The sequence below is a fragment of the Phascolarctos cinereus genome, unplaced genomic scaffold, assembly GCF_003287225.1.
Source record: "Phascolarctos cinereus isolate Bilbo 61053 unplaced genomic scaffold, phaCin_HiC Scaffold_3;HRSCAF=262, whole genome shotgun sequence".
NCBI lineage: Eukaryota > Metazoa > Chordata > Mammalia > Diprotodontia > Phascolarctidae > Phascolarctos > Phascolarctos cinereus.
The window spans coordinates 239003236-239019352 of record NW_027555736.1 but is presented as its reverse complement, the minus strand read 5'-3'; the positions used below and the strand labels follow the sequence as shown (position 1 = coordinate 239019352).

The 16117-nt window shown below is 39.7% G+C and overlaps 1 protein-coding gene across 1 annotated transcript in view; it reads left to right on the top strand.

Annotated features, from left to right (window-relative positions):
* The window catches only part of RTN1 (reticulon 1), a 265232-nt gene that overhangs the window by 107049 nt on the left and 142066 nt on the right, over positions 1 to 16117 (top strand). Inside the window, 1 exon segment of the mRNA XM_020986478.2 lies at positions 7576 to 8346. Within this exon segment, the coding sequence (XP_020842137.1) occupies positions 7576 to 8346 (771 nt within the window).

Genomic DNA, 16117 nt, shown 5'->3' with positions numbered 1-16117 from the left:
GCATCAGACCATATAGGTCTTTCCAGGTTTTTCTGAAGTCAGCCTGTTCATTTCTTATAGCACAATAGTATTCCATTACATTCATATACTACAACTTGCTCAGCCATTCCCCAATGGATGGGCATCCTCTCAATTTCCAATTCTTTGCCACCACAAAAAGAGCTGCTATGAATATTTTTGTACATGTGGGTCCTTTTCCCATTTGTTTGATCTCTTTGGGATATAGCCCTGGAAGTGCTATTTGCTGGATCAAAGGGTATGCACACTTTTGTAGCCCTTTGGGCATAGTTCCAAATTGTTCTCTAAAATGGTTGGATCATTTCACAACTCCACCAACAATGTATTAGTGTTCTGATTTTCCCACATCTTCTCCAACATTTATCATTTTCCTGTTTTGTCATGTTGGCCAATCTATATATCAGTTTCTATAGTCAACTTTCCTCTTTCCTTCAAATGAGAAAATTTCTGCTTGTGTCTTCATAATTTCATTCCTGAGAGCTTCGCATTCCAATTCAGTTGATTTCCCCTGAAAACCTATAAGGCTAGAAGATCCTACTTATGCATTCTTTGAAGAATGGAATTTGCTCTTTACCTTCTCTGTCACAAACCTTAAATTAGAATAGTTATTTGCTCCCAATGATTTGTTCCATTTTTCTTAGCACTTCTTATCAAATGGGGAATTCTCTCCTAGATAATTTATGTTTTGAGGTTTATCCAACACTGAGTTGTTGAGTTAAATAATTTCTAATTTTTCTTTGTTCTTGACATGAATCCTATTCTGTTGACATATTTTTCTATTTTTTATTCAGCCTGAGGTCCAGAAGTACAATTCTCTTTCACTCCAACCTTCTTTCAATATTTCATCATTAGTGTTGTAGGTTTTTTCTTCCTCCAAGTGAATTTTGTAATTATTTTGCCTAGCTTTGTAAAGTAACCCTTTAGTTGTTTGACTGGAGTATACTTAAAGCTGTGAATTAATTTTTGCTGTTTACATTTTTATTGTATTGGCTCTATGACATGAGCTCCTCCAGCTAACAGTTTTTCTTCTGTCTTTAAGGCTATCCAGCTTTTGGTCTCTTTGACTTTTTGCTTTTCAGTCTTTTTCTTTGTATTGCTAATAATTTCTCTCTGTCTCCTTCTCGCTCTTGAGTCTTTGCTTTCCACTGCTGCACAGACCCCTGAGGCTGAGTGTATTCAGCCTCCTCTGTGTTGGGGGTATTAGAGTTTAGTTGGCTACCTGCCCGAAATAAAATCAGTGAGGAGTGGACTGAGCCTGGCTGGGTTTCTAACCCTCTTGTCCTTGAGCACAGAAGCCCCTAGGCCTTCCTTCTCCTCTATTCATTCTGTGTTGTCATCTTTTCCCCATCTTTCTCCAAGTTCACGTCCTTTTCTTCTGTACACAATTGTGCAGAATCACTGTCGTCCAACCCTTGTGGCGTATGGTGGGGTTAATACCAAGTCACTGATATAGGGCACTTGGCAGGGATCTTTTTAAGTAGAACCTGAAACACAACTCTGTGAAGTGCTGTCTATGCCCAGCATGGGACAGAAGTAGTGAAAAGCAGGCGCTCTAAGCATTTTAGTTACCTGGTGTTAATTTGTCTTTTTTTTTTTTTACTACATGTGGTGATTGCCTTTTTTTTTTTTTCTTGCTGATTCAAATTCAGTTACTCTATATTGGCACATACATTCCTTCTTATGAATTAGCAGTATGTAGGAAATAAGTGCTTTGCCATTCTGCCAATAACATCTATATCTTCTTTTATTTAGATTAATTAAAACAGATTCTCTCATTAGCCATGTCTATAAAAAAAATAAGTCTCAATCTGTACTCTGAGTCCAACACCTTTCTATCAGCAGATGGGTAGCATTTCATTATGAGTCCTCTGGAATTGTGGTTGATCATTGCATTGATCCAAGTGAGTGGGATTTTAAGACCACCCACTCAAATAAAAACTCAGAGGCTTCTCCAGATAGAAAACAGAAGTTTTATTCTAGCAAGTCTTGAGCGAGAGTTGGGCGTCACCTACCCAGGGCAGACTGGAGTAGGAAGGCCCAGCACAAACAGCAGCAAGCAGTTATATAGTCTTAGGCAAAGTACTCCAAAAAGCCCCCTCCGAACCTGTCTGTCTCAATCTCTTTATCCTCATTGGCTGAGGCAAGAAACCTCACAGTCTATATTCAGAACCCGAGATACCTTTTATTCAAAACACGCTTGGGAGCTAGAGGATCGCCTTATGTGGTGAAGTTAAGGTACAAAACAAAAGAGGGGGTGGTTACAAAACAAGGGAGGGGGTGGGCAGCTGGTGCACAGCCCCCATTCCCTAAAAACAAAAGTGGAACTTAGGCCCAGCTCATGCTGAAGCCTCACTACATTTATGGAGCACAGCTTACATTTCACATGAGAAACTTTCACTTGTCCCACACAAGGAACAGCACAGGAGCTATTGGAAGTTTTGGATGCTAACAGGCCTCTAGTAGGTTCATTCTTGCTCTGGGCAGCCAGAAGGACAGAAAGACAGCTTTGGAGGAATTAAATAAGCTTACTTTATTCTAGTCTAGTATTCTCAAGAGAGTTGATGATATTGGGAGCTCCAACTCCTTCAGCATTCCCCAGTCACCATTCTTGCAGGGGCGGGCAAGAAGATGGGGCCACTACCCCTACTTCTTGATGGGGTCAGTCGAGATAGGCACAGTATTCCAGCTTGTGTACTCCCCTACGCCCCCTAAGCCTCAATGAGGGCCAGTTGAGGCAGACACAGCATGACACTGACATATTCCCCAAATCCCCACTTACTGACCAGTTCTGTCTTGATTTATAGAGAAGCATACTAATAAGGCAATTTGCCAACATGAAGCTCCCAGGTTAACTTTAGCAATATTGTCCTAGCCTAGCACAGCACAAGCGTAGTAGCTATTACATTGTGTCATACCTATATCTCCGTTGTGACTATGCAGGAGAAGTTGTTTTCAACCATAATTCATAGGAAATATTATCTAGGATCCTGGAACTATTATCTAAAAAGAAATAACAAAATCCTCCTTACTTATACTAGTCTTTCAAAGTTTTGTTTTTAACATATTGCCATTCTTGTAAAAATTGTTCTCCTGATCTTTCTGATTTCACTCTGCATTAGTTTGTAAAGGCTCCTCGGAAACCATCCTTTTCATCATTTCTTACAGCACAATATTATTCTATCACCTTTATATAACATAATTTATTCATCCATTCCCCATTTGATGGGCACTCTCTCAGCTTCCAGTTCTTTATTACTTCAAAAAATTTTTTATAAATGGTTTTGTACGTATGAGTTCTTTTCCTCTTTTTTTGGTCTCTTTGGGGTAGATAAACTTACAGACCAGAGGGTAGGAGTTGAGACCTTGTTAAACTGCAATTATGGCAATTATAAAAGTAAAGGTGCAGTCCATGATTTCTCTCTTCACCATTTTTTTCTAGAGTATAATGCTGTGAAAACCACTCAGCGCTTAATTTATGACCCTTTTCTTTAGTAAAGAGCTCCCCACTCCCACTCCCCAAGGTGAGAGTAGGGTAGATAAGGAGCAAAAGAGGTGACCTTAGCTATGACCATCATCACAGCCTTCTATATTTCTTTTGAATGTGTATCTTCATGTAACATCCTGTTACAATAATTGGCTCAGCTTTAGGGAGTTTACTTTAGATGAGAAGTTCTTAGTTCAGTCATAATCATTCTGAGGCCTCAGGAAAAATGACTAACACACAGGCAGAGAAGCCGAATACCCTGCCAAACATTACATTTAAATCTAACTCTGGTTAACCACTGCTATTTTTGTGGCTAAGCAAAATTTGGTTTACCTGAAATAGTTGAGGAATGGAACAGGAGATTATTTACTGCCTATGGATAAATAGGAATTGGAAAGGGAAGCTGGAGAAAGAGCTGATCTTTTCTTAAAACTTCATGCAGCCTGGATCCTTTTCTTTGTTATGCCTGTTAAGCCCAGAGATTCTTCTCAATATCTCCCTCTCTGCCTCAGTTTAATCCTCCCTTTTCTCCTTTGCTTGATTCAGCCTCTTGAATCTAGACATAATGTTTTATTCCCCAATCCTGAGACAGTGTCTCTCTTTTATATACGATGCGTAGGGCATGACCCAGTCTCTCACACAATAGCTTTGATTCAGGGCGTACAGGCCTTATTCACATAGTTCTGATTGATTCAGTCAAAAAAAAGTGAAACTAGTGAAGACACCAGCATCAAAAGGGGTGGGTTTGGTTAATATTCATTTTTATTTTACTTGATACTGCTAATAAATTACAATGATTTTGTCTAAACCTGTAAGTCACTGGTTCAGAGTTAAGAAAAAGGGAACTGGCCCAAGATATTTCCCTGATTTTAGTCCAAGGTGAGGGCCAGTTAGTGAGAATCTTTACAATGTTGGTAATTTCTGATAGTATTCCAGAGCATATTGTCTACATTGCCTTTGAACCCTGAGAATTAGCAAAAGGGGATGAAGGCTGGTGTGGTTGTCCTCCAGTGAATCTGAAAGACAATGCATTTAATCTTTCCATCCCTGCTTACTGTCATTTTATGTCTCTTCTGCCCTTTGTAGCTAAACTCTTCCAAAAGACCATCTTTTGTGTACCAGTAGGCACACTTTCTCTCCTCCCAGTCTCTTCTTAAAATCTTGGCTCTGACCTCCTCATTCTTTGGAAACTGCTTTCTCCAAAGTTGCTAATAATCTGTTAGCTGACAAATCTCATGCCCTTTTCTCAATCTCATTCTCTGTGACCTCTCCGCAGCCTTCAGTGCTGTTGTTCCCTCTTCCTTGATACTCTCTTCTCTGTAGGTTTTCAGGACACCACTGTCGCTTGGTTTTCTTTCTACCTATCTGACTGTTCCTCTTCTTTGCTGGATCCTTTTCTAGATCACACTCTCTAATCAAAGGCGTCCCTCAGGGTTCTGACCTAGGCCTGCTTCTCTTCTCTCTCCATACCATTACTGGTGAGCTCATCATGATTTAATTATCATCTCTATGCTAATGGTTTTAAAATTTACCTATGCTGCCCCACATTCTCTCCTGACCTCCAAACTTGTATCTCTGAAAGCCTTTCAGACACCAGAAGCTGGATGTCCAGTAGCCACCTTAAATTCAACATGTCCAAAACTGAACTCTTATCTTTCTCTCTAAACCGTACCCTGCGCTCCTCCCTGAATCCCTACCCTACATACCTTCCCTGTTGCTGTGGAGGGAGATACCATTCTCTCAGTCCCTCAGGTTCACAACCTAGGAGCCATCTGGACTTCTTACTATCTTTCACCGTATCCATATCCAATATTCAATCCATCCTTATCCACTCTCTTGCCAAGGCCTATCAATTTCACTTTCACAGCATCCTCTTTGTATTTTTGTATACATCCCCTTCTCTCCTCTGATACTGCCATCACTCTAGTGCAGGTACTCATCACTTCATAATTGGAAAATTGAAATGGCCTGCTGCTGGGTCTGCCTACCTGAACTCTCTCTTGACTCTAATCCATCCTTTATTTAGCCACTACAGTGATTTCCCTAAAGTCCAGAACCTACCTCCCACAGTAAACTCCAGTGACTCCCTATTGCCTTAAGGATCAAATAACAAATGCCATTCAAAGCCCTTCCTGATCTATCCCCCTCTATCTTTTCAGTTATAGTGCACCTTACTCTCCAATATGTACTCTTCAGTCCAATGATATTGGCCTCCCGGTTGTTTCATCAACAAGAAACTCTGGGCATTTTCTCTAACTGTCCCCTTGCCCAAAACGCTCTTCCTTCTAAACTGTGCTTACTGACTTCTCTGGCTTCTTTGAAATCCCAGCTAAAATCCTTCTTTTGCTGGAAGCCTTCCTCAACCCCCTCTTAATTCTAGAACTTCCTCCCCTCTGTTAATTATTTCTTATTTATCTTGTATACAGCTTATTTTGTATATCTTTGTTTGCATGTTGTCTTCATTAGATCGTGAACTCCTTGAGGACAAGGGCTGTCTTTTGCCTTTTTATCTATCCCTAGCACTTAGCACAGCGCCTAGCACATTGTAGGTGCTTTGATTAATATTTATTGATTGATAGTGGCATCACTGGGTCAAAGGGCACAGTTTAATAGCTTTTTTGGCATAGTTTCAAATTGCTTTCTAGAATGTCTGGACAAGTTCACAACTCCCTATATCTTCTTAATATACAGCGTAACTCTATCTATTTCCGTACTTTTTTTGATTCCTTTTCAATGACTTACACCGTTCTAGAACCAAATTCTAATGATGAAGCCCATAGCCACAGGAACTTGGGGATTGTTGAGTAATGAATGCCTGGACTGATACCTTCCAGATCCCTTACAGTTCCCAGAGTTACATTTGTATTGATTTTATTCCTTTTCCTTGCATAACTTTGCTTAAGTTATTTCTAACCTTTTCCTAATGCCAAGCACAGGATGCTCGTTCTCCAGAAACCCATCTGAAAGTTGGGCATTTGATCAAACCGTTCATATGCATGATGGGTGCTTCCTATTCCATCAGAAGAGTGAACATTTATCTGTTGTTTGGGAAGAGATGTTTTCAGAAAGGCAGTTCTATGGTGATGCAGCTTTGTATTTTGGGAACTGAATTTGGGAACATTCCAGATTAACAGGAGTTGAGCAAGGATCTAGTATATCACAGGCTTCCTAATGCAAGTAGAAAGCAACCAAAGTCTCATTCAAGAAGGTATAGAGTCAGTTGTGCTGAATCGTAGATGGAAAAAGGAAACAATACAATGATTAATTCTAGGAGAATACAGCCAAAGGAGGTAATGAATTGTCTCTATCTTGAGATCTCAAGTGAAGATCAAATGAGATATTAATTGTAAATAGCCTGCACATAGTAAGCAATATATAAATGATAGCTGTTATTATTATTATGATTATTATGGCAAGGTAACTGATTATTGAGGCTTTTGTAAAGGGAATTATTAGTCACGTATCAGTTGAATTGGATGACTGCTGAAGCTCCTTCCAACTTTTGAGTTTCTCTGAGTTTGTGCTAGGTGATACAAATAAATGTAAGCAGTAGATGCAGAGCAAGAATTGGCTAGGCACTCGGTCTTTTCTATTTCTTCTTCCTTTAAGAATTTGGGAGAGGAGCTGGTTCCTTTGAGACTACATCTTTCTTCTCCCACTAAATGGCCTGGGGGTATGACCTTTCCCTAGGTCTCTATCTCTAACTTGCCCCTCCCTCAGAGAGGAGTCTCAAATTCATTGGATAAATAGATCTTTGCGTAACACTGAATATGATTTAGTTGTCATGTTCTGCGTTAGAAATGAAATTCCTGTGTGCCTCTGTTCCAATCAATTCAGTTTAATTCAATTTAATTCAAATCAACAAAATTTAAATATTCCTATGATCAGAAGAAGAGTATTTGTTGTACTTTTTGCAGAAGTGACCAAAACCGCAAATAACTTAATGTCTGGAAAAATTTTTTGAGAATATCTGTGCTATTACAGAGCCATTGATGTTCCTAGCACACCAAGAAATAAAAATGAGTTAATCCATTTGCACAGCTATTGTTAACTGCTGTTCTTTTGATTTGTAGGTGTTGCAGATGACCCTTATGCTAGAGATTATACTTCTCCAGCAGCAGCAAAAGAAGAAGGAGCCTTTTACACATCTTTGATTTCTGATGTCCATTGTTCACCCCAGCAGGATTCTGTGTATTTCACTGGAATCCTTCAGAAGGAAGGCAATCATACTACCAGTTCAGAGAGCACTGAAGATCTGAATGCACGAGGCCCTTCCCTGCAAGAAGCACCTGGCTTGGAGTCTCACGGTTTATTTAGTTCTGATTCTGGAATAGAGATGACTCCTGCAGAATGTAAAGATGTGAATAAGACCTTAGCAGATCCCCTAGATCAGATGAAAGCAGAAGCTTATAAATACATTGACATAAGTAGGCCAGAGGAAATAAAATACCAGGAACAATGGGAATCGGGCCAGGAAAGCAAGGACTCAGATTTTAAGAATGAACATGCTGAAATATCAGTAAAGTCGGAATGTACCTCTGAACCTGAGACACAGGCTCCTGTAGAGGTAAAGGGAGCCAAAGAACGTTTATTGGAAGAATCAACATTTGCACCGTACATAAATGATTTGTCTGAGGATCAGCACTGTGTCTCCCTGGTTACAGCACCAGTCAAAATCACACTGACTGAGATAGAACCAGTTGCTGAGACTTCTGCCCAAGAGAAGAGCCCAGAGAAGCAGGATACTTGTCTGAAATCAAGTCATGAAACAGTGCCAACAGTCACTGTCTCAGAACCAGAAGATGACAGCCCGGGATCAATGACTCCACCATCTTCTGCAACAGGTAAAAAGAACAGGTGTTCCTACTTAAAAAAAAAAAGTAATAAGTGGAATTTATACAATAAATAAATTACAAATATGTTCATTTGCATTATTCCTTTAAATCAAGGGTTCTTAACCTTTTGTTGTATTATGGCCCTCAGGCGGTCTGGTGAAACCTAGGGACTTCTCAGAATTATATTTATAAATGTATAAAATAAAACATATAGAATTAAAAAGGAAACCAATTATAGTGAAATACAGTACATGTGTATATATATATATATATATATATATATATATATATATATATATATATATATATATATATATACACACACAGAAAATTCACCAACCCTCTGAAATCTTTGCAAGGACAAGAAATCTGGGGATGCCATGTTAAGAACCCTTGTTTTAAATTTCAATTTAATATGCCAGATTTTCTTAACACTGCTGTTAAGGAGTGGGAAATACAACCATTGCATCAAAGTAGGAGATCTAGAGTTTACTTAAAGTTCTTCCCTGTGTTGGTTTATGGAAAGCTTTGTTTTTCATCTGAGGAGAAGATTAGACAATGGACAGTCAAAAACTAAACTTCAAATGTATTTGTTCTGCTCAGAGCAGGGAGGGCTGCCATGTACATTTCTAGGTTGGGGCTCTTAACCTTTTTTGTATGTCATAGACCCTTTTGGCAGGCTGATACAGCCTATGGACCTCTTTTCAGAATCATGTTTTTAAATGCACAAAATAAAATCCATAGAATTACAAAGGAAACTCATGATATTGAAATAGTTATAATTTTTTTTAATTTTTAAATTAAAAAAATATAAACTTTTTAAAAATTAATTTTTTAATTTTAAAAATTTAAATTTAATTTTTAAAGTTCATGGACTCCAGATTAAGAATCTTTCATCTAGGGGCAGCTAGGTGGTGCAGCCTTGGAGTCAGGAGGACCTGAGTTCAAATCTGATCTCAGACACATGACATTTACTAGCTGTGTGACTCTGGGCAAGTCACTTAACCCCGACTGCCTCACCAAAAAGCAAACAAACAAACAAAAAAGACTCTTTCATCTAGGTTGCTTTGCTGAACCCAGCAATTTCAGTGAAGCAACAACAAAAGCTACCATGAGCAAGTACCCTGAACTAAGGTTCAGGAGATCTGAATTCCAGTCTAGACTTTGCCACTAGCCAGCTGTTAGACCTTTGAAATTTTTTGCACGCTTAAAATTGATAATCAGTTCTTATATCTCAGGTATTTGTCGAAAGGAATTGAAATAAGACATCATGTTTCCTAGTCAATAACTCTTTTCCCTTTCATTTTGGGGGAGGGGAGATGGTCACTCGTGGTCATAACAAATGGCAATTGGGGCATCCTTGGGGGGAAAGATGAAAGTCTGACTTCTCATGTGGCTCTTGAGGCAGATTGATGTCTTAGTGGATACGGCACTAGACTTAGAGTTAAGTTGGAACTGAGTTCAAATCCAGCACCATACACTTAGTGGGCACACAGGTTCAGATGAAATGCTTGCTAAGCATTTCACACATAGTAGTGTTTTATAAATGCTTTTTTTTTTCTTCCTTCCTTCTTCAAGTAGCCGTTAGTATTTTGCATGGATCACACTTTAGCCCGCCAGAACGTAAGATCAAGGACAAAAAAAAAAATCACAAAATTATAGCTGTCTTCAAGTATTTGAACAGCTGTCCACGAAAGAGAGATTAGACTTATTATGCCTGTCTCCACAGAGGAGATCTAGCAGCAACGGGTAGAAGGTATAAAGAGGCAAATTTAGGTGTGATCTAAAGAAAAATTTTCTTTATTTCATCAGTGCTATTCAAAAGCTTAATGGGCTGCCTTAAGGGATAGTAGGCTCTCCTTTCACAGAAGGTCATCAAGTGAAGGCTGGTAAGTTGTAGAGGGAATTCTGGGTAAAACTCTGGCTCATCTTCCTGATTTCAAATCTGGCTTCAGACACTTAAAAGATGTGTGACCTTGGGCAAGTCACTTAACCCTCTTTGATTCAGTTTCCTCATCTGTAAAATGGGTTGGAGAAGGAAATGGCAAACTACTCCAGTATCTTTGCCAAGAAGACCCCAAAGGAGGTCATGAAGAGTCAGATATGACTGAACAACAAAAGTGGAGGGAATTCTAGTTCAGGCATGAGTTGGGCTGGATTTCCTTAGAGATTCTAACTCTGAGATTCTGGGAACATGTTATCCTTCTGCTCAAAAAATCTTCAGTGATTCCTTGTTGTTGTTTTTTTAATTGGATAAAGTCTACTCTTCTTATCCTGCCATTTTAGGCCCATTTCAGACTCTCTCCTCTTAGCTATGGTGCAGTGGATAGAGTGATGGAACTGGAGCCACAACAACTTGAGTCCAGATCTAGTCTTAGGGGGCAGCTGGGTGGCGCAGTGGATAGAGCAGCAGCCCTGGATTCAGGAGGACCTGAGTTCAAATCCGGCCTCAGACCAAACACTTGACACTTACTAGCTGTGTGACCCTGGGCAAGTCACTTAGCCCCATTGCATAGCCAAAAAGAATAAAAGACAAATAACTACCACTTCGAACACTGAGGCAACCTTTGTATTAGTTTATATTTGGTTATCTGTGTACTTCTCTCATCTCCTCCATGAGACTGCAAACTGCCTGAGAACAAGAAGTGTACCTTGTACTTGGGCATCCCCCACAGAACCAGCACAGTGTGGCTGGTTTTCTTAAAACGTGGCATGATTTGGGAAGCAGTGGTACCTCTACAGCTTGGCTCCCTTGCTGATACTGTGTCAGAGCATTCTATAGATAGGGCTTAATTGGGAAGGATCTCACAGGATCTGATGCTGTTTTTAGAGCAAGAACTAGGAATGCTAGGTCAGCATGAGAGAGACACAAAGCGAAAGAGACAGAGAGAGAGAAACATAGAGAGAGAGAGAGAGAGAGAGAGAGAGAGAGAGAGAGAGAGAGAGAGAGAGACAGAGACAGAGACAGAGACAGAGAGAGACAGAGACAGAGAGAGACAGAGGGAGGCAGAGAAAGAGAGAGACAGACAGACAGACAAACAGACAGACAGAGGGACAGAGACAGAGAAAGAGAGACAGAGGGAGGCAGAGAAAGAGAGACAGACAGACAGACAGAGAGGGACAGAGACAGAGAGAGAGAGAGACAGAGGGAGGCAGAGAAAGAGAGAGAGACAGACAGACAGAGGGAGAGGGACAGAGACAGAGAGAGAGAGAGAGAGGAACAGAGACAGAGAGAGAGTGACAGAGGAAGGCAGAGAAAGAGAGAGAGAGACAGACAGACAGACAGAGAGAGAGGAACAGAGACAGAGAGAGAGAGTGACAGAGGAAGGCAGAGAAAGAGAGAGAGAGACAGACAGAGAGGGACAGAGACAGAGAGAGAGACAGAGAGAGAGAGAGAGAGACAGAGGGAGGCAGAGAAAGAGAGACAGACAGACAGACAGAGAGGGACAGAGACAGAGAGACCGAGGGAGGCAGAGAAAGAGAGAGAGACAGACAGACAGAGAGAGAGGGACAGAGACAGAGAGAGAGAGAGAGAGACAGAGGGAGGCAGAGAGAGAGAGACAGATGACCCCAAAGGGCACATTAACAAACCTATGGAGTAAGACACACATTTTTCATTTCAGCAAGGGGATAGGGAGCATTGGCAGCCTCTCATTTGGGGAAACCCTGCCTAATGCCTGGGAATTATGGAAAATTTTGTGAAGGTGGCTGGACTCTGAAACAAAACCCAGGAGACACAGGCTGTGCATCCATTTTTTCTTGTTCTCCCAGTTACTTCTGGGTGAAAATGTGAGGAATGTAGGTTCCAGTATCTGTGTTTGTTTATTTTTATTCTCTTAGTCCCGATCAGACAAGAAATATTTGAAAAGAAAGAAAACACCCACAAACATCTTTTCATTTATAATTTTGAAATGGAATTGATTGGATTTTTTTTAAATTGAGGAGCAGCATCAGCTATCCCATCTGGACCCTTTGAGATTTTCACTAAGCTCTTTTGTGAATAGAAGCTATATTTGTACCAACTGATTCATTCCAACAAAACATGCACGGATCCAGTCAGATGGTTCACCTAGCATAGAATCTTCTAGAGATGATGTCCCCCCAATTATATTTTTTTCCTTTTTCTTTGGTGAGGCAATTGGGGTTAAGTGACTTGCTCAGGGTCACACAGCTAGTAAGTGTCAAACATCTGAGTTCAGATCTGAACTCAGGTCCTCCTGACTCCGAGGCCCGGAGCTCTATCCACTGCGCCACCTATCTGCCCCATTCTTCTCCTTTTAATCTTCATTAAACTATGTTTATTTGCCTCAATGTCTTCTACTCAAATGTTTCCTTATTCAGATTTTTGTGTATTAGAATCATAGGGTTTTAGGTCTAGAGCTGGAAGGGTCCTCAGAGGCAATCTCGTGTGTACTCATGCTTCTCTCATGATTTTTCTTGCTAATAGTTCATTATTAAGCATTAGATCATTCATTAAAGATGTATTAAGTATGTAGAGCACTACACTATGGAAGGCATGCAGATCTCCTGGAGCTTGCAATCAATCTAGTGAAGAAACACAATTCTGGAGTGGGCTGGTCAACGTTTAATAACCAGTCTCCAAAAAGGATATTCACCCCACACTTTTAAGTTTAATCTGCGTTATTAATATTTTGTCCATCACTTCCTAAGTCTAGACAATCAGCGAAACAATAAGGCAAGCCCTGATTCATACCAATTTCCATGGTATGAATGCTTACAGTGACATTTTAACGATTGGCTGTCACCTATTGGACCTGATTCCAGTCCACTACCCCAGAGGACACAAACCGAGATAACTGTACTACGTAATATTACAGATTACACACATAAATTACATGCATAAAGTAAAGGAACATTTTAAAACACATATTGTGTGCCAGGTATTGCTGTAGGTTGTGGGGAAGCAAAAACAAATATGAAACAGTCCTGAGGTGCAGAACAAAATGATATGTGAGATGTAAAGAGTAATGGGTCATGATAGGCAGCAGGGATTGAGGGAGAGCTTAATGGAGGAGCTATCATGTGGTTTTTCTCCAAATATGAGCAAAGTATATATCCCAAAAAGTTGGATCCAACAGTAATAACATTCTTGTTGTGGTTAGTTATGTGTCCCTGCTCCTTAAGACCATCTCAGGTAAAGAGGGAAGAGTTTTCTTTAAGTACCTCTCCTGCTACCTCTAATCAAACATTAAAATCTATGTTGTGCCAAGCATTGTTAAGTTAAGTGGGGAGGACATTAAAAAAAAACTAAAGGCTTGACCTTTGTCCTCAAGAAGCTGACAATCTAGTTGGAGAAAGAAAATGAACACGTATGAAGCAGCACCATTATATAAGAGCTAAATTGTGTAATATGGACCATAAGAATTATAGGAGAACAGAGAAAGTAGAGAGATAATAATAGCTCACATTTATGTAGAGCTTTGAGATTTGGAAATTGCTTTACAAAGACCATCTAGTTTGACTCTCACAGCAATTTTGTGAAGTAGGCACTGTTAATATCTCCATTTTACGTATAAGGGTTCACCGTAGTTATCAGAGAAGGCTTCATGGAAGAAGTGTCAAAGCCTTGAAGGATTGCTCCAGTCTGGCAGCATTATGACCCAGCTGTGCCTATTTGTGATGCAGATGTCAAAGGAAGTAGATCAAACAATCAGTCAATAAATATTTAAGTGCCTACTTTGTGCCAGGTGCTGGAAATCTTAACTTGCTCTGTGCAAAGTTCCATTTTACTCTGTAATCCACACTTTAAGAGAGCATAGCCATGTTATCATTCCCATTAACTGTCCTGGCAACCAGTGAGCTTATCTAGCAGGACTTACTTCACAGCTGGGACGTTGATGGGTGGAGGTGATGGTAAATATACATACTATTTTTTATGTTACCTCAGTGGTCTAGGTTCATTTATACACAGGAGAACGAAAGACAAACCAGAAAACAAGGGAAACGTTGAAAAGCCCCATGCTATCTCTTGGACTTAGCAGGGTAGCATTTTTCATAGGTCCTCGGAGTTGGAAGGACCTCAGCAATAACCTACTACAACCAATGCCTGAATAGAAATCCCCACTACAATTCTTTTTCTAAATTCCGTGTAACCATATGCTAATTTTACCTCTTCTGATGCAGGGGTGTAGGAAGAAACATCAGGCTTATCAGATGAATCTTTTCAGACCTCAAGACTCAAAAAGGAAAAAAAGCAGATTTAGTCTTTGTATTGAGAAATGAGCAGTTTCTTAATTTGTGTAGTCCTTTACTCTTGCCCCATTCATCCTTCCTGAAATCCAGCAATTTTTATAACTGCTGTAGTATTTGAAGTCACATAGGAAAATAGGTATGCACAATCTAACATAACAAGAACTTCATATGTGGATTAGGATATTTTGGTAAAGAAACATTCCAATTATTGAATAAGACGCATGAGGAAACTGAGGTTTGGAGAGAAGAAATAACTTCGCTAAAATCACATGGGTAGTAAATAGTAGAGCCAGGACTAGATGTTGGTGTTGAAAATCTAAGCACAGGGTGAATGTTTTTTCTACTAGACAATATTTCTCAAACTTTTTGGTCTCAGAAACTCTTTACACTTTTAATTACTGGGGACCCCAAAGAGCTTTCATTTATATGAGTGATATCTATTATATTTACCATATTAGAAATTAAAACATAAGTTTTAAACATGTGAATGTTTAATTCATTAAAAATAACAACAATAAACCCTCTATATGTTTTTATGAAAAAAATATATTTTCCAAATGGGCAGCTAGGTGGCACAGTGGATAGAGTGCTGAATCTGGAGTAAGAAAGACCTGACTTCAAATTCAGCCTCAGACATCTACTAGCTGTGTGACTCTGGGCAAGTCATTTAACCCTGTTTGCCTCAGTTTCCTTATCTGTCAAATGAGCTGGAGAAGGAAATGGCAAACCACTCCAGTATCTTTGCCAAGAAAACCCAAAATGGAGTCATGGAGAGTCAGACATGAGTGAAATAAATGAACAACAACAAAATATTTTCCAAAACAAAACAAAAAAGTTAGTGAGAAGAGCAGTATTGTTTTACAGATTTTTTGCAAATTTCTTCAATATCTGGCTTTTTAGAAAACAACTGTACTCTTCTATCTGCTCCTACATTCCGTCTGTTGTCCTATGTGATTTTATTGAAATTTGTGAAGAAAAGCCAGCCATGCACAGATAAATAGTTGGAAAAGGAAGGAGTATTTTAATAGGCAAATAACATCTTAATATTGTGAAAAAGTTTTATCCTTCTGGATCTCTTGAAAGGTTTTCATTGATGCCCAGAGGGTCCCAATCGACTTTGAGAGCTATAGCATTAAATCATGCTGCCTCTATACACAGGATTTATGGCTGGAATAGGACTCTTAAAAGTCATTTAGTCCAACACTCTCACTTTATAGATGAAGAGACTTGAGAAGGAGAGTGATGCAGTCGGCAAACAGCAGAACGTGGATTTGAACCCAGATCCTCTGACAGGCAGATTATGAAGAGGAATTATTTATAATCCTTTATTCAGAGTGTGTGGAAACTTCCAATATGGGTTCTGATGGAAGTCTGGGCAAAGTGTGAAAGATTAACCCCATCCCCTAACACTTAAGTAGAGATCTCCACCAAATAAATTGGGATTCATTGATTGATTTGAGAGAGGTAGCTAGGTGGCATAGTGAATTGAGTGCTGGACTTAGAATCAAGAAGACCTGAGTTTGAATCCAGCCTCAAGCACTTGCTGATGGTGATTCTGGACAAATCA